Below are 22,153 nucleotides of genomic sequence, written 5' to 3'. Positions count from 1 at the left end.
TAATATATAATATATAATATATAATATATAATATATAATATATAATATATAATATATAATATATAATATATAATATTGGAAAAGCCTAGCCATTAGAATTAAATTTTATTATCTCTAAAATACGAGATCACATAACAAATCTTATGATTCAGATGTATGTACTGTAAAATGTATATTTTCTCTAAGAAAGTGGTTTCTTTCAATGATTGAATTTTCATATTGAAGATTTCATATATACTGTACAGTACCTACTGGTATAATATTATTTATTTTTTTTACTTTTCAGGATGTCCAGTTGCTAGATGCCCTGAGACAAAATGTATGAGCGAACTGAAAATTTCTTGTGTAAAATTCCAAATTATGAAGCAGACAAAACAACTTGCATCGCTCACCTGAAGGATTATCACAGGTGCACTATAAAATGATAATCTCATAAAACCAAGTTTTTCTGTTTTTAAACTCTTACTATGCATACACACAAAGTAGATATGTGTGTTTTCCATCAGGGCAAACAATAAAATGAACGCAAAGATTATAATTTTGAAGGTACTCTTCAAAAAGGAAATCTAAGGTCAACTTTATTTTTTTTCAGTGTAAAACACAAAAATGATACTAAAAGTTACATATATTACATAAACTCAAAAAACAAATTGATCTTCAAAGAGTTTTGCTTGCACCCACTATTATGAACCTAAAATGAAAAAAACAAACATCTGCTTTCATGTAATCAGAAATTAATTAAATTACAACAAAGCCTGCATTTTTTTAACTTGGAGCCCCCAGTATATATATATCTATATTTGTATATTTACAAACATTAAAAAACAACAAACATCAACAAAAGAAAAAAGGACAAACATTTCTCTCACAAAAATGAGCAAGCATGCGGCTACATTTTGTCAACCTAAATGAATTGAAATTGCACTAAACAACACCCTTTTCACATGTAGATCAGGCAGAATAGCAGTTTGGATATTAATAATACTCATCTCTAATTTCTATTCTTTCCCCTACCCGTTCATGGAAAATACAGATTTTTGTCTTTTAGAAAATATACAGTCAGTGCATCCTTTTTTATTATTAAAATGACAAATGACACACACTTACACAATAGATTTTTGCTTCTTTAAAACATGCTGCTATTTACAGTATTGTATAGAAACATGCAATATTAACAAAGTTAGTCTATATATATAGGCAAAACTACACACCGGTGGATTGGTATATTTGTTTGTTCCTTGTCCCTCAATTTTCCAGATTTTTGGATTTTGGAACAAAAACAAGGCTCTGGTGGCTAAAAACAACGTATTTCAGAACTCTTAATCAGTACAAAATCTCACCCCCTCACAGAATGTCCATTTAGTTGTGATCTATTGCATATTATTAATACATTGTTATAGGCAAGTCATTTGACAGTTAGAGAGCCCTCTGTTGGAGGTGAAACAACTTGTTATTGGACATCTAATATTATAATATTTGTTGGTGGCAATGGAACATTTACAAGTAAAATGATATGTCTATTGATCTTTTACAATGGCTTGTATCCTACTGCAGCACCAGACCAAGTCTGTTTGCTGCCCATCAGGTAAGCTTGAATTCTGTAGACATGTAGAATTCTTGCATGAATCTTGAAGACATCTAGGGGGTATTAACAGAACTGAAACTTTTGATCTCTGACTGATGAAATCCATCTGTTTGTATTTCAAAGCCCAGTTTTGTAGCAATATCCAGAAAAAAAGAGAATTTCATTTAGTCTCAGGAGCTAAATTTCTACTGGCAGTTGTTTTTCCCATAAATAGCCAATGTGCAAAATAATTTCTTAAAAATCGAAATTCAGCCTTTCTGCGCATACTCTGCATGTCTTTATATGTGGGGAATTTATTGCATCAGTGGAAAAAAAAAGTTAAAATGGCTTGTGTATATGGATTCATCATAGTGTTAACTGATATACTGTGCTGTGATACTTGATGGAGGTGATAATGCTAAAGGCCAGTGAAAATTATCACTGGAGGATCTGTCTATTCAGCATTTGCACATAATGAATTCTGGATATGCTGATCAAAGCTTGATCAGCGCAATTACTGTTTATTTCTGAGTGTCTTGCCCAGTCTTTTTCTTTATGAGCTTATTAATTTAGTTTCAGGGAAAGTTTTTATTTAAGTGAAAAGGGCACTCATCTTGTCTACCAAAACAATTTATTTGATTTATCTAAAGTTCTCTGCTCTGCAAAATCACCTTTAACAAACTAATGATCTAAAACAACCCTCTTAGTCATACCATAACTTTTATTAACAAGTCGATTACAATCTTATTGCTGCACTCAAGATACAGTATCTGTATAACATGTTACTACAGTATATAAATCTAACTGGGGCTTTTTGTTTGCACTACACTACTGCCAATATCCCAAACTGATTTTTTAATACAACAAATAAACATAAACATAGTCTTGAAATAAACTGATTCAGAATTCAAATTTTAGAACAAACAGCAGGTACAACAGCTTATTGTCAGTCCCATAAAATAAATATTACTTGTCTTGTATGCAAAAAGTTTTAATAATTGTCCATTTTACACATATTGTGAACATACTCTTCAAAAGGAGCCAGCAAAAATTGTTTGCAAAAATTATTTTTGTTGTTCCTCATTAGCATGTACTGTATATAGACCCATTATGAAAAGAAAATCCATCCATACATTGTCTAGCAGCTTCTTCCAGTTCAGGGTCTCTGAATTTTATAGATAGTTTATATCTATCCTGGCAAACAACAGGCTCAAGACAGGGTAATTCCTGGACAGGATGCCAGACCATTGCAGTGAAAATTAAATCACACATTAAAAACAATTTTCATAATAGTGCAATTCAGCCTTTCTGTGTTCCATTTTTTAAAACACATATAAAGTTGTATCTTTCCATAACCTTCAAAGTAATGCTTCTTTAAATACATATCTAAATTAAATACTTTTTGTGTCTAAATTCATGTACACTAAGGAGGATTGCCAACCTTGCTGAATAGAAAAAGAAAAAAAAAGGAACAAATCAATTACTTTAACACTCATATTTTAAATTTTTTTTAGGAAAAAAAACTTTCCTTAGAATTCTACTGAAGACTTAGGCTTTGAAGATAACGAGCTGAGCTTCTTAACTCTAAGGGCAGAATTCACAGAACATTCACTTTAAAATTCCCATCTTAGGAAAAAACTGTGAAGTAGAAGACTTATAACAGGTTTCAAATTCTGAAAGAATGGGATTTTTCTTTTCCTTGACTAGGTGCAACAAATTGAACTTACATTCTGAAGACCTCAGTTATCCCACCATCTATGTTCTAACAGCTCATTCCTGGTGAGGGTTGCAATGATACCAGGCTGAGCAGGGCTGACCAGACTTCCCTTTTAACCAGGAACAGTCTCCAGCTTCTCCTGGGGAGGATTTCCAGGAGCTCACGGGCCAACTGAGAGACACATATTCCCTTTGGGATCTTGCCATGGTGGTAGAGGCCTGATTGCCTCAGGAAGCCTGAGAGCTCCATTAAGAACTAAGAGAACCCCGTCCAGATCAGGGACACTGGGGCCCAACCCTGAAGCCAGGCCTGGGGGAGGCGTCCATCGGCAAGCGGCTGGTGGCCTGGCCACTCTTGCAACCCGGCTGGGCTCACCCAGAAATGGCAATGTGGAGACCAATAAGGAAATGGGCTGGATGAGAAGGTAGCTGGTGGATGGGCATGAGTGGAACGGATCTGGATGGACAAGACCTCAATAGTATGAACATTAAAACATGTGGACTTAAAAGGATGATGTTGAAAAGGTAGGTGATAAATTGATGGCTGTAAAATATAAAACTACATTAAAAACGTAAGTTCTAAAGTCCTATAAAACGTATTTCATCTATTGTTCTTCGAATACTTTAATAATAATAATACTTTTCCTTACGAAAAATGTATACATGACTGGGAACCTTAGCAGTGTTACAAAAGGATTGATTTTCGGATCAGTTACAATACAGAAAAGAAAGCCCAACTCAGGGTTGTTTCAGCTTTGTGCAATGTTCCCGCCTAGTGTCCAGAGAACAAAACTGACCTTACAAAGGAAAATATTATAATCCCTTTTATCTCTGAAATAGTGGTCAAATACAATTTAAAAAAAGATCGTTATTTTTTTTAAATCATCACCTTAATGACAAATCAATCTAACAGGTATATGAAAACTAGATTTTTAAACATTTGAGAAACATTTTGTTTTGTGAGGGCTCTGTTTTGTAACTACAGTACATACAGTTAGTACATTATGCTGCCAATAAACTTTCACAATTACCAGACAGTTAATTTGGCATCAGATTGTTAAAGGGTTTGTCTGTCCTAAGAGTTGTCTTTTTTTCTCAATTGATTTAATTTTATCACATCCTGAACACCCATCCATGCCCATTGATGGAGAGTACCAATACCCACCACTGGTTCTGCATGAAACGCAAGCTGATCAGCAGAAAAATGAACTTGGCAAGACACGTTTTTAGTGAACATGCCCATATGGCTTACCTAAACATCATAAAGCATTGAGAACATTTGGCATAATGACTCCTAAGAGACGCAAGAAGATAAAGATGCCATATATACTGCTATACCTATAAAATGCATGTTTTCCACATCATTTGCAAATGAGTCTTCCCTTTTTTATCATTTTTACATGAAATCTGTGTACCTCAACAACAAATGAAAGACTAAAATGCAACTCATTAATGTTCAAAATTGAAATGCATTTTAAATGTATTCCAGAGTACCCATGTAGAATACCCATCCATCTTACTCACTGTACACTAATGTTGTGAAAGAAAAATTGCACAAGGTTGTTGAATATTAGAAACGGTGTTGTTCTCATCTTTTGTTACTTTGTTGGTTTTTTTTTTCAACATTTCTGCTGCCACGTCTGTAGAATCGGTAATCCCTTGATTTGATTTCATGCAGTATTGGAGAGTTAGTTACAGTAGCTAGTGAATAACTTCAGCATTTACTTCTTTCCTGCCAGTGCTGCCAGAATGGCGTCCACCTCCTCCTCAGGCTTCAGCGGGTGCCACTGTGCAATGGGCCGGCGAGGGTTGGCCAGCATGTCGGACCAGTGCCTGAGCTCTGTGCCTGTGGCACTACAGCCCACGAAGATCTTACCAATTGCATCATTCTTGCCGATCTTGTCATAATCCAGGACTGTGATGACTGCTTGGATTTTCTACAGGAAGGAAGAAGGAAGATATTTAACTCCATGATGTGTGTTTTGGGGACGGCATGGTTGGTTGGTGGTGAGCATTGCTGGCTTGCAGTGCTAGGGTCCTGGGTTCACTTCTGGATCTGGGGTTTTATCTGTCTAGGGTCTATAGCTCTGTGGTTAAGGATCTGGGCCTGTGGCTAGAAGGTTGTCGGTTTAAATCCTGTGGCTGGCAGAGGAATCATACTCCGTTGGGCTCCTGAGCAAGGCCCTTAACCCCAACTACTCCAGGGGTGCCATACAATGACAGACCCTTAACTCTGACCCAGGCTCTCTCCCTGTCTGTGTGTCTGTGTGTCTCATGGAGAGCAAGCTGGTGTATGCAAAAAGATAATTCCTAATGCAAGAAATTGTAAAGGGTTAATAAAGCGATGTTATATATTGTATGTTCTCCCTGTATTTGTGTGGATTTCCTCTAAATGCTCTGGTTTTCTCCCCCAATCCAAAGACATACAGTACTAGTACTTTAATTGTCTTCTGGAAAAACTGTCCCTGGTGTGAGGTGTTTGTGTTTGTCTGTCCTATGATCGACTGCATCCCACCCAGCGTGTATCTTGCCTTGCTCCTGTTGCTTGCCAGGATAGGCCCCGGCATCACTGCAACCCTGAATTTGACCCTGTAGCTGATAGGAAATGTAGATGATAGAAGAAGGATGGATGTGGGTTGCCTTAAGAGCATCAGACATACTGTGGAGCCGTCCTTAAAATAATTTAAACACATCAAAAGATTTTCCTTCCCTTGTGCTCTATGTACCTGTATACAGAGTATTAGTACATAATAATCATACAGTAATGCCTATTTTAAACAAGGGAGGAATAGATGTGTATCAATGTGTACTTGGACAAGTAAAATAGATACAGTATACGAGTAGATAGAATATTAGAAGCTATTAGAATATTAGATTTTAGTCTGATATAAACTTGTTTCTTCAGAAGACTAGCCCGCAAATTATTTATATCAGCTGGGATTCCTGAATGAGTAGTGAAGGATGCTGCTCCAATCTAAGGGAATGGCTGCTGATTTTGTAGTGGGTCAGATGGGAATCTGAGATGAGTGCAATCTGCAGCAGGAATAGAAGGGCTCCAAAGGACTGTTTGTGGAGACTGATTAGAAGTAATGAATAACAGGAAAGTTTAGGGCTCAGAACTCTGGAGAATAAAGATCAGAGAAGGTGATACAGCATACAGAGGAAGAGACACTGCAATATGACTCCTGAAAAGGGGTAGAATAGGCATCAGATGTCTTAAGTTCTTAAAGGATGAGTCTGCAAATTGTGTCAAGAATTGGTTACAGACAGAAAAAGGTTCATGATATGCAGTGATTTAAAACATCTTTATTTAAAATGTGTTCCACAGATATACGAATAAATACAATTTTTGGCTTTGAGTCCATCTCCAAAGAAAAGTGGCAATGACCTACAGTTTTCAGTGTACTGTAGTTTGCATAATGCCACGAAAGAATCGGGGCCAGTGGATGACAAATTATTTTCCTCTGTAAAGACACTAATCCTATGGATGTTACGGTGACAGTGAAATGTTGGACATGATGGTGTTCCATTTCCGGCACACAGTTGGTGTCCGGGTTAACACAGCAGGGCAGACATATTTTGGAGGAAGTGAGGTTAATGAGATAAGAAGTGGCAGTGCACCGTGAGCAACAATGCACACAGAAGAGTTGAAATGATCAAGAAGGGATAAGAGCTTAAGATAAATAAGAGCAAAGGGGAGTGATGAGAATGGTTTTAATCCCACCAAATTTGGCTTATGGCAAGGAAGACTGAAAAGGTTAGAAATACGGATTATTCCTGGAGAGAGACTCAAAAGAGGAGGAAATGCCATCCTGTGAGGAACTCAGACATCTGAAAACCCAAACTGAGTGAATGTTGAAATCAAAGTTCATGGGTAGTTTGCAAAGATGAAGGGAGATTCTGCATAAGGTATCACAAATTGTGTAGAAAACAGCTGAAAACAAAATGGACTGCAAAATAATACTGTATCTCACAGCACCCCCAACAATGTTAAGGGTTGACAGGCATGAATTTAAAGGTATCAGGTATGCCACAACAATGGTTGTTGATTAAGTATTTAATGCCAGAAGCAGAGAAATTATGGGGCAGAGAGTTCAACTGCGAGGTTCTGGAACTAGAATCCGTCTGAGTAGTTACACCAAAAAGGGTGAGTTCTAAAGAGAGCAGAGGATGGAGTGGAAAGGGGGAAATACAGTAGGTAAAACAGGAATCAAGATCAGAGGACTAAAGCATAACAATGTAAGGAGATGATGATTCCACAGATGCAGGTGGGGGTGACCCAAGCCTAAAGAAGGGGTTGAACAGTAGTGGAGAATAAGGTTTGAGCTGAAAACAGCAGGAGTGCAGTGTTTGCTTTTTTTGTTTGTTTTAACATCATTGATGAATTTGACTGATCTACAAACTACAACAAAATGTCAAACAATATAGCAGTAGTTCTAATGCAGGGCTCTGCGGCACTCCATTAACAATTACAGGTATTTTGCTTTTTGTCTTGAATGTTGTGTAAATCTTTGTGACCATTCTTTTACACTGATATGTTGTTAGATAATAATCCTGTATTTTGTATCTCGGGAAGTAGATACAGCTCCCCTCTCAAATATTTTAGTGTATGCCAAAAGTAATCATGCTGCATTAAATATTTTCTAATTAAATGTTCACATTTTATTCAGACATTGTTCAAAGTTTAAGGAATTTTTTCTTCACTGAATGTTTTGCACATCTATGAACATTAAATGGCTGAGTATGCCAGTGCAAGTTCTCAGATAAAATATCATTATTGATATTCTACAGCACTGGTTCCCAATACTGGTCCTTGTTAGCCACACAACTGTTGGCTTTCACTCCAGCCGAGTCCTCAGCTACACAATCAGACCCTTCATTGACTAAATAATATGAATTTGAACTGTATTTTCTGAAATCTTAAATATGTAGGAGCTCTAACTGTTTTATTGATGGAGTTAACTTAAATTTGGTTAAAGTTAATTCAATGGAGTAATAATAATACTTATAAACTTTATTTTATATAGAGCCTTTAAAGGTGGCTTCTCAAAGTGCTTTACACAATGACAACAACAATAAATAAAAAGTACACAAATTAAGGCTTCAATTATCTAATTAGGGTGGAATTGAATTAAAACCAGCAGGTGTGTGGGCATCTAAGACAAGGATTGAGATCCTCTATTTAGAGAGCACATAGGTATTCTACAATGATCTATTGCAATCTGAAATGAAGCTTCTCATGCAGTTTATAGATTCTTTTCTATTGTTATTAGAAAATGTGTATGAAAAAGACGAAGCTGAAAACTTCTGAATACATGTGTGTATTGGCCACTGGAAGCTGACCATTGAATGATGTTCTATGTACTGGAATATCCAAATATCTTATTGAACTGTTCAAATCATTAATTCACGCTCTATTTAAAGTATTTCAATATCACCAACCACAAAAATAAACAGCCATCACTGTTTCCTGATAAATCTTTGCATGGATACAGTGGTGAAGATAAGTTTTGACTTTGATCGGGTCATTCTTCCACTAAAACAGTAGCCTTTCTTTATGTTGAACTTCACTGATTGTTTTAGAATTTCTAGCCTTGTAAGAAACATTCGGCTAATACCTACGTTTTAAAACAGGATGTGTTTTCTAGGGAATTGGGATGTTTATGTGCTCTATTATCCAGTTGGGATTATTGACACACCCACTATGTTATCTTATTGTGCCCTTTTCAATACAGTATGTCTCATTATGTTATGGTTAGGGTTTACCTGGATCTGCTCAAATGGGATTTCAAAACTGAAGGACTCATTGTAGTAAGGGTTCAATGTGTTCTTCTTCACTGTTGTTTTCTTCTTCTTCAGCCTCTTACCATTCTGCAGCAGATGGATTTTCACATAGGGATCTAATGAGTAAAGAGAGATAAATGTCATGCTTGCTTATGAAAAGTTCACTACAGGATTTTGAAGTTTAATGCACAGTTCATTACAGTACTGCATCTACAGTATATCATATTTCAAAAGTGGATTCTTCACTGTTTGCCGTAGCTTCCCAATTACTATCTTAACAGTATACTAAGTAGCAAGAGGAACATCTGCTAGATTTTCTTTTTAAAAATCAGAAACCTTCCAAAGTCAATAATACTTTTAAAGGTATAGAACTCCGTATATGGATTATAGAAACTATTTTGTTTATGCTCATGTTGAAGTTAAATTATTGGCGTTAAAACATAGAGAACAAATTGTGCTCAGATCACTCAGATTACTCTGGACTATAGACATTTAAAAGAGATTTTGTTTTTACCTTGAACCACCAGCAGATGGAGTAATGCAATAACTGTATCTTATAACAATGTTTCAGCAAATAGGATATTCTTCCTTTTCTGCCTTTCCAAAAAAATTATTTGTTTCTGCTCAATAAAGTAATAGTTTATTTTGAATTAGGTTAAATTCTTCACTTTGACAAGGCTATTTCACAATACTGTGATACTGCCTGAGGCGGGCTACAACAATCAGATCATTTGTTGGGATCCCTGGGCAACAGACACACTCCAAAACAAACCGTAAGGTTCAGTTGTGCAATTTATTTACAATGTGGAGTCACAGCATCACCATGAAAAGAAAAAGAAAATTAAAAGAAAACATAAACCTTCATTGGGCTCCTGTCTGAACTCCTGGTCCCTGTTTTATAAATATAGTGTGACAGCTACAGTGTATAGCTACTTACTGGCTTAACACAGATAACTTGAAGTCAAGGGATTTTTATCACACCATAGTTTTCTTGCAGTGTAGCAGCTAGAATAGAATATTTTAGCCAGACTCCTTTTCTATATGGATTGATCTCAGATAGAACTGTCTAGCCAGTTGGCCTCTCGCTCAATACAAACAGCCACTGATGCCTCAGTCCCACATCACCAGGCTGTATCAGCTAGCAGATGCCAACACACTTCCCTTGCACTCTCTTGCATGTTTGTGCAAGTGAGTGGCCACTCTGCAGTTGGCAACCTCAGTCAGCCTTCCTAGTAAGGACTGAGGGGTATCTAAGGCACAGCACTTCAGGTGAAGACACCATTTTCCAGGGACCCTGCCCCTGTTGGCATCACAATACATATCCTCTATATGGTCTTCATATTTATTTTGTATATGTTATTTGAATGTATAAAATATGCTGAAATGTGTACCATAGCTCCAAATTAATTTATAAGCCAAGATTGGGCATTAATTTGCAAGGCCAGCAAGAGATGTGACATATTACCATTTGATCCAAATATATGTTATTTGACAGCATGCTGCATGGATGTATCATGTTAGACAAGTAGGAATACAATATTATATGTAAGTGAAGATTTTAATGTGTGGTTACTTCCAGTGGAGGACAGAGGAACCGAATGTTTCTATGGGTGACTTGACGCACAACACATGATGGTAATGATTCGTTTTCAAACGAACCCAACACATATAAACAATGTTCTTAGATTCATTGTAGAACCTGTTCAGTACATGTTTAGTTATGCACCCACATCTCTGGGAATAGACATGCATTTACATTCCATTCCATTGAGGACCCATTTCCAATGACATTTACCTGACAGCCCACCCACATCCATCTTTTTGAGGTTCTTGGCCTCCAGAATGCAGATGGTGAGTTTGCCTGCTGTTGGGACATAGCGCAGGGAGATGCAGATATCACCTAGCTTCTCAGGCTGCACAAACAAGCAGAGGGACAAGTGAGGAAATGGTCAGTGTCAACTATTCATACAGTATGTTTAAAGGCAGATATTCCATACTTTTTACTGACTGAGCTGTTAACAAAATAATTGAGGACCTTCACTTCAAGAATAGCTGCTTTATTTTTAATTAAAAATGCATTTAAAAACAATAATACATTCATGTGTACTTCTTTAACAGAACATACCATTAAAGTATTGTTATTTCACATTTTAAAATGGAATATATATTTTTTTAATACCTCTTCTTTCTCCGCGCTCTCCAAATCTCTCCACTCCTCAATGGGCTGGCCCAAATCAACAGTGTTCATAGGTACTTTCACTTCCCCAATGATGTCATGTTTTGAAAAGCGGTCAAAGTCATATATTGCCATCACCAAGGTCTTCCCTCCAAGTTCCTGGTAGGGAACCTGAAACAGAGGTGCGTTGGAAACACTTGCATTATTACAGTGAAGGGTGAAATCAATACAGAGATTGGATCCAAAAATAATGTATAAAGTCCCTTCAATTATAAACAGTTTGAAAAGAAAATTGCAAAACACTTCAGTGATATGGTGAAATTAAACAGCACAGTATGTTCACTGTTTACATATTTCAGATATTAAGCTAACAGTACGGCTTTGATTTACAGGAAGCTGTGAAAGCAATGGGGCTCTCTGAGAGACAATAAAAACTTGAGTTGAAGAGTTCCCCCAGGTGAATATCATTGATGATCGTTGCAGATGTTTTTTATTTTTAAGTTTAAGTTAATTGAAGTTAACTCAAGTAGTTATATATAAGTTATACTGTATATAAGTTAACTTATATATCTTGATGCAATGACCTGATACGGTAATACGTTTGTAATACAAAATATTTGTATCCTTTTATCCTTTTAAAGGATATTAAAAAAATATTTAAAGTGATTGTTTTGATCCTGAAATTTAGACTTGCTATTTTCAATATCATAACTAATTGCTACAAAAAGTACATTTCTATGAAAAGAGTATTGGATGTCAATGTAGCATTGCTATGAATATTGTAGTCTGGTCTAATCTAATTAATCTTGCTTTATTTGATTTTCTGGAATCTACACCCCATGAAATGCCATGGTATATTATTAATGATGACACTTGAAGATCATTAGGTCTGAACCCTAAAAAGTTGATGTTGATTAAATCATTAAGCTCCTAAGTACAGTACCATTTGGCATCATTAACAGTTTTTTCAAGATTGCATATCCTCTTGTTTCTAACTACCCCATCAGTCATCTTACAGAAGATAACTTATCGTATTCCTGAATCTAGTGCTACTATGAAGCAAAAGTTTACAACACTACAATAAAAGATAACAACACCTATTAACACCATAGAACTAAATGAGTCACTGACTTTCACAGTTTTCCTCCATAAAGGACATATTAACAGCACCGCAATCCCTTATGGCTATATGCAAATTAATTTCTGACCAAATTTCAGTCATTAAAAGATTCTGATCACAGTGCACAGGCTATACGTGGATAGGAAAAAACCTTACTGCTTAATGTTACAGCAACTGGGTGAGGTTGTTGCTCTGCAATCAGTTAAAAACGGTTGATAAAATGTTAAAACATCTTTAGCCTGAAGCGCAATTTCATAAATTAATACAGTTAATAAAACACCAGTTACATCCCTAACAAAAGTACTTTTACTTATTCTTGTATTTGAGAAAAAGATGTTAACTAATATAATTGAATTACTACATAGACCATATTGTATAAATCCTGTAGAAAATAGTTTGTATGCCTAGACTATAACTTAAGGCCTCTTAGAATTCAAGAGATGGTCACACAATAGACATGTGTTCTCCTGGTCCTTAAAGACTTGATGTGAGATAATGGAACAATTTTCCTGGATCTATAAGAGCACTTTGTTCTATATTGCAGTTATACAGCACATTAGAAAGACAACAAATATTGCACAATTTAATGGAGCATTTTCCTATGTATAGCAAGAAGCTTTCAAGGTCTTCAATTATTACACACTAAGTCTGCTACAGTGTTTGTATCACGAAAAAGCCACCACTAGAAAACATGTTAAAGATTTTAACCTAACATTTTTAAACTGCTTGGAAATCTAGCCACAGTTGCCTTTAACTGTTTCAAATTGCTTCAGTGTTGTTTGTTTTATACTGTTTTCCAAAACAGAATGAGAATCATTTACACAGGAGAGGAGAGATTGAAATTAGCAAAGGTTACCTTGAAAACAAATGATTCGTTGAAGACAGGATTCAGTGTCTTTTTGTGCACCTTGGTGTCATACTTCTTCTTTTTGTCTGGTAGAAGAAAGACTTTTACGTAGGGGTCAGAGGTGCCTCCCATGTCCATGGAGATCAGGTCAGCAGCCTGAATGATGCCCACTGTCAGCTGAACACAAAGAATGAACAGGTCAGTCTCTGCAGGAGGACATGAACACATGGGACACCTTCAAACACCAACCTCTCACACAGCAAACATCATCTCTTAACAGGATCTTCTGACAATGGTGCATACAAATGGTGCATAAATGGTACAGTACTGTACGTACATTGAAAGAGAATTATAATGGTGTATACAGTACTTTTCAATAAATTATACAGTATAAGAATACGGTAAGTGCCAGTAAATAATTATTGTTCCTGCTTATAGTTTTGAGTCTGGAGCCCAGTTTAAATCTTTGTTCCTTTCTTCAAAAAATTCACATCTCAGGACAAGAACATTAGAGAAGATTCCAAGAGGGTAGAAAAAATAACCATCTGCAATTAAATGCTGGGCTTGAAATCTGAAGGTCTAGGCTTCATTTTAACTTTAGCCTAGGTTGAACTGTGGTAGTTGTATTTCTCAAATGTGGTGGACCCTAAATCAGGATGTTTATGATGGTTGTTTCTAGCATTTTACATTTACACACTTACAGTATAAGTAGAGGGAAAAATTGATGTTGGTGGTTTAAATACCATGTGAAGCCTCTCTCATGCTTTCTATATTTAGAAAATGGCACAAAAAACACTCACCTCCTAAATCATTGAAACCTTTAATTGAGCTACAAATGGATCCCAAAGAGGAATCCAGCTGTTTCTTAAAGTTCTTTCAATTCCAGTTTGTTCCAGACACCATTATGTTTGTGTAAAGAAATTATTTTGGTCATAGAAAACACGTATACTGTATATCAATATGATACTGCTGATCTATGAGTAGTTTCCTAAAGAAGGTCCATTTACTGTAGGTGCACCTTTTTTCTTCATATGGTCACTAATGTACTGTATTTGTATCTGATATAATCTCATTTGGCTATGTGAGTTGCCTGGCATTGGCTTTGCTGGTCTTACTCAATTACTGTATTATTTATCGGTCAGTTTTCCAAATGAATATTTTCGAATACTGTCACAAATATAGCACTATCCATATTCCAGACAAACACAGAAAAAAAGGAAACATTGCTACTTTGTCCAGCTGTGTGCTAATTACAAAATATGCTCTAAAGCCCAATGACTCAATGTATCGATGAGGACTCACAGAAACAGAATGGGGGAGAGCATAAGACTGAAAAGGATACCTACTGTACTGTAAATGGTGTTGCAGGACTTTTTGTTCCTCTTTCGGGAACATTGGTTGTGGGTTGCTAGGGACAGTAATGTTCATGTGATTCTGTAAGTGTGGGTTTCGCCTGTAGATACTCTGTGCCAAGTGTTCTCTGCGTCATGCAGACGGTGATGAATGTCATAATTGCTAACGAATAAAAAGGGCAATTATGTAGGGTAACTATGTTGTCTGGTTTGTAGGTGCACTGGTGGTTCTGAAAGATATAGTGAACTTCTTACAGGGGAAAAGGGCCGTAGCACCCTTAAAATAGTCATCTACTATAAGTTAAAATTCCTACATTTTGGGGTCATTACCCATGATTCATCTCATTCTATGGTTGTTGAAAATAAATGAACAACTAATATAAATCCATTACTTAGTATACAAATGGTGCTTGCCTTTTGTTGTGCTGTAATAGCTTATTTGGGATTTTTATCATTAAACTCCTTATTTTCATGTCATCAAAATGTGTTGACAGTGCCTCAACTGTCGAAAAACATAAAAAGGTAAACATTAACCTGACAAAAAAAAATGGTAGAAGGATCGAAAAAGAGGAACTGTCATTTCTTTAGCAGTGAGTTCATTGCTCATATTTTTTCATATTTTGTTTTATTGAATATTGTACTAAGGAAACTGGGTTTTAGTGTTTGAGTTGTTAACTTGAGAAGGAGAATCAACAAAAGGACAAAAGGTTAAAAGGACAAAGAAACAGACACCAAAAAATGCAGAACACTATTTGCAAGTATCAGTGATATAAAGCAGCAAATTCTATTTCTATTTGGCAAAAACTACCTGCTAAAAAAAGTATTTTGGCTTTCTATTCACTTTTGCAATGAAATATAAAATATCTCTTCTTACAGTATCTTAAACCAAACATGTTTATTTTACTTAAAATAATTACAAGGTCCCTACTATTGTGTTAAAAAAGTTCCTTATGAGAGCATAAAAATAAAACGTACTATAAAGTGAGTCCAGTCATGGATTTGACGCTGAGGTTAATCCAGAGTATAATGGAGGAAGTGTGTATGCAGTCTTAGAGTGTTATTTTTTAACTGTTTTTCATTTGTACGCAAATGTTACGCAAATCCATGCCCCTGTCATTCTAGATCTGTGACATCAAGTAGTATCACAGAGGTACATACTGTAGGTAGAGAACCACAGGAAACATGCATTTCAGAGAGTGATATAGTAACACAGCTGAGTACTCCTACACCTTTGTGGTCTATTCACGATCATACAAGTAGTGAAATGAATCCTTCCCAATAGCTCTGACCACAACAGTCTTGTGGCCAGATCTGGCCCTTGGACTCTTTAGGCCTGTATATTTCACAACCCTGATTTAGAGTCTGTTATCCCGCTTATTATCTTTATTGTTCATATTAAAACACTCTTAATTTAGGCTCCTGAAGGCCCAGTGCCTCAGTCTATTTCTGTCTGGGCCGTTAGTGAAGTCATGAGTATAAATGAGTGTGCATGGTTATAGTTCTAAAGGATATATAGTGCATATTCTTTTTTATCTTTATGCCATTAGTGTGCATAACAGCTGCAACATGTCTGGGATCTATATTAGTGCAGCTGCTCTTCATAATTTATATTATTAATTTATAATTTCCTCATCGTTTATATTAAATTAACTAGTGAAATTTGCTAACACTTCATAAGAACATAGTTGTGGAAAATTAAATACAAAAAGATTCAGATATTATTCAAGACTAGGCAGAGAACTTGCAAGTTGTTTAAATTAGTTAAATTATGACAAGAAACAAGTAGACAATAGACAAGTACATAGACAAGTACAAAGTAATATACTGTATGCTGGCAGTAATCATGTACTCACTGAACTGAACTAGAAAATTGATGTATTAAAGTGACTTAAGAGTTTATGTTGACTCAATTGAAAATCTACATAATGAGAAAATGCTCATAATGAGTTTTCCTCATTGAATTTCTTGACAGAGAATCAGCTAATTTGTTACTCATATGCTACAGTATTTCCTTAGCACATTTATCTTATTTTTGCATTAATGGTACTCCAGTAATATAAGAACATAAGGACGGTTATAATTGTAAGGAAGTCATTAGTCAATTTTTCCCATTTGGTAGGTAGTGGTTAAGTGATATCCAGCTATTTCTTGAAAGAAACCAGGGTATCTTCTTCAACAACATGGCTAAGTAGCTTGTTCCATATTCCAACAACATGTTGCATAAAGTGTTTCCAGTAATATTACCATATTAATTTTAAAAAGAAAAAATGCATTAAAATATTTAAAAATAGTCATGCTAACATACTGTATAGTATACGGTGATGTGAAAAATAATTTACACCCTCCTATATTATTATACAGTGCATATTAAGACTGATCCCGACCCTCACCTTGTCCCACCAAGTCCTTACAGATAAATCTAATCTCATGTGACATACTGTATAACACACATTTGTTTTCTAACTTGTTTTGCGTTTTTAAAACAAATTTTTGAAGTAAGTGCGCCCTTACTGCTCCTATAACAATTCAGAAGGTGATTAGAATCAGGTGCTGCTAAACAAGTGCACCTGATTAGTTGATCATCTGGATGTGCTTTAAATCTGTACAGTATATGTTGTAAGTTCAAAAACTTTGTCATTTTGGTCTGGAGCATTAAGAATTGTGTAGCCATGGCTACAGTACATCATGCTAGGTAAAAAGATATCTGGGATGGTCTCAAGGAAAGAATCATCAGTCTGGGAAGGGCTATAAAGCCATTTTCAAACAATATGACGTCCATCATTCCACAGTGAGAAAGACAATTTACAAATGGAGAACATTCAAGACAGTTGCCAACCTACCCAGGAGTGGGCGTCCCGGCAAATTCACCCCAAGATCAGACTGCATGATGCTCCTAGAGATCTCAAAGAACCCCAAAGCTACATCCATGGATCTACAGGCCTCTGTCAATACGGTAAACATTAGAGTTCATGATTCTACCATTAGGAAAAAAACTTAACAAGAATGGCTTTTGTTGAAGGGTAGCCAGGGAAAACCCCTTCTCTCCAAAAATAATATTGTTGCAAGCCTTAGGTTTTGCAAAACAGCACCTGAATTAAACACAGCACTTAGGGAGCAATGTTCTCTGGACAGATGAGAACAAAGTAATGTAAAATGATTTGGTGAAAACCAACCACTGCATCACCTCAAAAACCTCATACCAACTGCCAGGCAAGTGTGAAACCATCTATCCAACAGCTAAAGTTTAGCTAAAAGTAGATCATGCAATAGGGCAATGATCCAAAACACACCAGTTAGTCCATGACTGAATGGTTGAAAAAGAAAAGAATCAGGTTTATGGAGTAGCCCATTCAAAGTCCAGACCTCAACCCTGTGATACTTTAGTGGAACCTACAGATAGCATAAATGAATGCATAAATGAATACCCTTAAAGATCACTAATCTGAAACAGTTTTGTAAGGAGGACTGGGTCAGATTTCCTCCCAAACTCTTACAAGAAATGTTTATTTCAAATAATTGCTGCTAAAGGGGTTCCCCATGTTACTGAATCATGGGGTGCACTTACTTTTTCACAGAAGGCTGCTGAATGTTGGCTATTTTTTTGGTTTAGTAAATAATAACAGCATTTATTGTGGTATATAGGTTAAGGCTAGGTTTATCTACTGGACTTGTGAGATCTAGGTGAAGGTTAATATGTAAACGATAGAATTATAAGGGAGTGTACTTTCTTCTTCACATCACTGCAATTACACATAGTAATGGTAATGTTATAGGACTCCTAGGTATGTATTTGAAGCACAGACTGCACCCTATATCCCATAAAATGCAATCTCAATAGAAACAATGACCAGGTGCTCCTACAGGTAAATGCAAGTGGCTAGGTTGTGTGGATTTAAGGTTGGCCACTGTTTCATCAGGGACTCCTATGGCTTGTTGGTCACTGTCGAGCTTGTACTGTTATCTGTAAAAATTACTTCAGTATTCTACTCAATGAATTAGTTTGCACAATATATGCCATATATGCATAAGGAAGAGAAACTAATGGTATCTGTTTAATCCCTTCCAAATATATTCTTGGATATTTTTGCACACCTGTAAATGAATTGCCATAGTGGTGTCTAAGATGAATAACACTTGGTAATTCCAATTTGGTGTGTATGTACAGTATGTGTGTGGGGAAAAATCAGATGATACTTATTTACTGTATGCCTTTTTACAACATCCTGTGGGCATTCTATCACAAATAACAATATGTAATAATATGACACTAGAGTCCTTATTTTGAATGAGGAGTGACCAAGCCCCGCGTTACCAACTTATCACTGTACATACCTTGTTGTCCTGGAAATCATAATCAAGTGAGTACTGCAGCTTGCCAAGTTTCTCCTGCTCCTTTTCTTCTTCTTCTTTCTCCTCTTCAGTCAGGCCTGTCTCTGCATCATCATCATCGTCATCCTGTTTATTCTGCAGCAGCAAATCAGAAAGAGGGAGGGTGGTCATTGCACACCTGCATCACAACCAGCTCTGCAAACCAAATCGTGGCACAATTTACACAGCAGCATGCACATGGAAATTGCTCTTTGACCTCTGATCAATTGCATCACCTACCTGTATTGTGCATCACCCTGATTACCCATCTCATAATAAAGCAGCTGTACTTACTGCATTCGTTTGGAAACTGTTGTTTGCAACATGACTTGATTCAGCTCTTTCCTTATTGACACATTTTATGCAACTTTCAGGTACAAATCTTAAAAATAAAGTTTGCCATCCAATTTAGAAAACTGAGAAATATTACTTCATGTGTGGGTTGTAGAAAATACTGTTTCCCGTCTCTAAACTGCCTTTTGTACTGTATGTGTTGCAATGAAAGACAGACTGAGAGAAATGGAAATACCAGTTATAATTTAATTGAATAATTCTAAGGTGGACATTCAAACAAACAATACCAGCCTTTTGATAAATGCCATGCAGTATATCACTAATGCCAGCATAACAATTTGCATAATATTTGTAATGATTATCAGCTAGATCCTTTTTGAGAAACAGAAAAAAAGAAGCAAAATGAATGACTCGAAAGACTAAACTTGACTAAAGCAGAAAGCTGTTTCAAAGATTCTATAATATCCCTAACCTTTATTTGCATAAACCTGTTTGAGACATTATACAATATAATAAAGAAAGGGAGTGTGGCAAAAAGTCACATATTTCACAGCCTTTCATGATTCTTATCCTTGGTCTAAGGCATAGTGCACACCATCACTGAGGCTGCCTCATAGAATAGACATAAAGTCAATGTCAATTTGCACATATTCCATGTAACCTTTCTAAGTTCAGAAAAGAGAAAACACATGATGAAAATCAGCTTAGCTCTTTTGAGCTGTCATTTGTTTCAAGCACTACAGCTTTGAGACATCAAGTGTTGATCATGGAAATACTTATGGATTTCAAAGCCAGGAATATCTTTAGTTCTACAGACAGCCTATCCACAATTTATCTCATTTAACTTCCCCAGCAATATACAGATCAGATCCACTACAGAAAACTTGTTTCCAAATGACATTCCTAAACCTGAGAGAAACACCATATTCTGTCCCATCATTACTTTTATATTATTAAACAACTATTTTTTTAAAAAATATATATTTTTTAATTAATTATTTCATCAGATGGGCTGCTGAGAACAAATTCTCATTTACAAGACCAACCTGGTGAACAGGCTTACACAATTGAAATTGAAAACAAATGAAAGATGTACTGTAAACAACATAATCAGAGGGGGCATAACAGGATGTGGTAATATTAAGAAGTGCAAGTCAGACAGAAATTATTTAACCAATCAACCAACAGATTGATACCAACCAATACCAACAGATCCAAAGGTGATAGTTTCTATATATGTGATTTCTTAAATTATGATAGTCATTTACACCGGTACATTGATGTGATTTGGATCTAAAATGATAGGGGGTCTTGGAAGATTCAATTTGCTAAGAGTAAATTCAATTTAAAATTAAAGGTGGAAAAATACACTGTGCATTTAGGAAGAAGTTGTTATCACTATGATCTGTAACTTAAAAAAAAAGTGAAGTATTCCCCTAGTGTAGAGGGGCAATCAACCAAAGAGTAAAGATCACAAAGAAGAGTGACAAGGGCCACCAGTAAAAAATCGTCATACAGAATGATATTAGGATTCTCATCAATTCATGAAAAACTTTGTGCTGCAGAAAGAGGCTATTCAGTAACAACATCACCATAACCTTAGATGGGGGTGTAGATATTTGAGTTACTGTACGCCTAAAGCAACATATAAAACAACATTTGTTTCATCTGGGCTTGTTGTGTATGGTGAAGCTTGTGATTATTAAAGAAACCAAGTCTAGCCTTGATATTAAATTCCAAACTATTAATATGAGTTTTGAATGTTAAAGCATTATACAAACAAATGCTTGTGTACAGTATATAAACTGTGACTTGCTCAATCTTTATTTGAAATGAAAAAAAAAAATGTTTGTTACTATGGAACACTTCAAGCTGTTTTGATTAAAGGGATTTAGAGTGGGATTTAAGGTGTAAGGTGTTGAGATCCAAAGTTCTCTCCAAATATAAATTGTTTGTAAATATTACTTTTGTCTCAAGTTAGTTTTTTGTAAGTAATACTTCTTATAAGTTATTACCTGGTTTTTTCTCCACTACAAAACAGCATATGGATAATTGTTGGAGCCACCTGCACTTGCTTGGTACACCAACCATTTTTCAACAAACACTATTTAGAAACACAACACAACAATAGTTCGTACATCATGTTTGCTTCTTTTTGCTGATGATGCATGGAAATATTGCGAAAGCATGCATACAATTTAGATTGGAGTTTGTGGCTCTTTAAAGTGCATATCATTCAGTAATAAAAAAGGTTCCATCGCATGTTATTCAAAACAAAAGCCACAGGGAAGCTTCTTTTCCCACACAATATGTCAGTAAGGAAAGTTACTGTCAAGTCAAGTTGTAATCAGAACATGCATATGTTCAAGTGCTTTCTGGTGTGGTGCTGTGTGCACTATCATCCAATTTTTCAACTTTAGGATGAGCTGGAACTTTTAAGCTGAATTCTTGTCTTAAAAAAAAGGAAAAAATGCTTATGCATTTTTTTCAAAACCCCTATATTTTAAGCCAAAACTGCGGCCTCTACCCTAATTTCCGAGACTCCGCAATTTGCGTAGTAAGTGCAATGAGAAGTGACTTAAACTCCTCTTTGCTTTTAAGGATTCTCAGCAACTGAATTTGCAAAGAAAGAAAGTGATTGAAAATTCACATCCACCCCCTGCTTCGCCTAAGCAGGCCTGTTTGAGAGGCGCCTCGAGCCGCACACCTACCGTGAAGCAGGGATCCGGGACAGTCAAGATACACAGCAGACAGATAAGACACAAAGCAGGAGAGGAGAGCAAAGAGAGAGGGAGAGATTGAACTCACAGACACACAAAAAAGAAACACAACAGGCAGATTGAGAAATGACAGACTTCTACCCGTCATTTTTTTTTGCTTTTAATTTTGGGATTTTTATTTTTAAATGGTTGCTGATGTAAAGATATTTTTT

General features: G+C 35.9%; 1 protein-coding gene across 8 annotated transcripts in view; it reads right to left on the bottom strand.

The window, feature by feature from the left end:
- Positions 1 to 262: 262 nt before the first annotated feature.
- The window catches only part of syt2b (synaptotagmin IIb), a 179,125-nt gene continuing 157,234 nt past the window's right edge, over positions 263 to 22,153 (bottom strand). For 7 of the 8 annotated variants that reach the window (XM_088639846.1, XM_088639845.1, XM_088639851.1 and 4 more), the window contains 6 exons: positions 18,892 to 19,023; positions 13,217 to 13,384; positions 11,244 to 11,411; positions 10,860 to 10,977; positions 9,047 to 9,180; positions 263 to 5,217 (listed from right to left, as the gene is read on the bottom strand). In XM_088639846.1, the coding sequence (XP_088495972.1) occupies positions 5,002 to 5,217; positions 9,047 to 9,180; positions 10,860 to 10,977; positions 11,244 to 11,411; positions 13,217 to 13,384; positions 18,892 to 19,023 (936 nt within the window). In that variant the 3' untranslated portion in view covers positions 263 to 5,001. The remainder of the gene's footprint in view (positions 5,218 to 9,046; positions 9,181 to 10,859; positions 10,978 to 11,243; positions 11,412 to 13,216; positions 13,385 to 18,891; positions 19,024 to 22,153) is intronic. The other variant, XM_088639852.1, reaches the window with a different exon arrangement.

Source organism: Lepisosteus platostomus, chromosome 7, assembly GCF_059453375.1.
Source record: "Lepisosteus platostomus isolate fLepPlt1 chromosome 7, fLepPlt1.hap1, whole genome shotgun sequence".
Lineage (NCBI taxonomy): Eukaryota > Metazoa > Chordata > Actinopteri > Semionotiformes > Lepisosteidae > Lepisosteus > Lepisosteus platostomus.
Note: the sequence above shows the minus strand (reverse complement) of the source record. Positions and strands in the feature narration are given on the sequence as shown.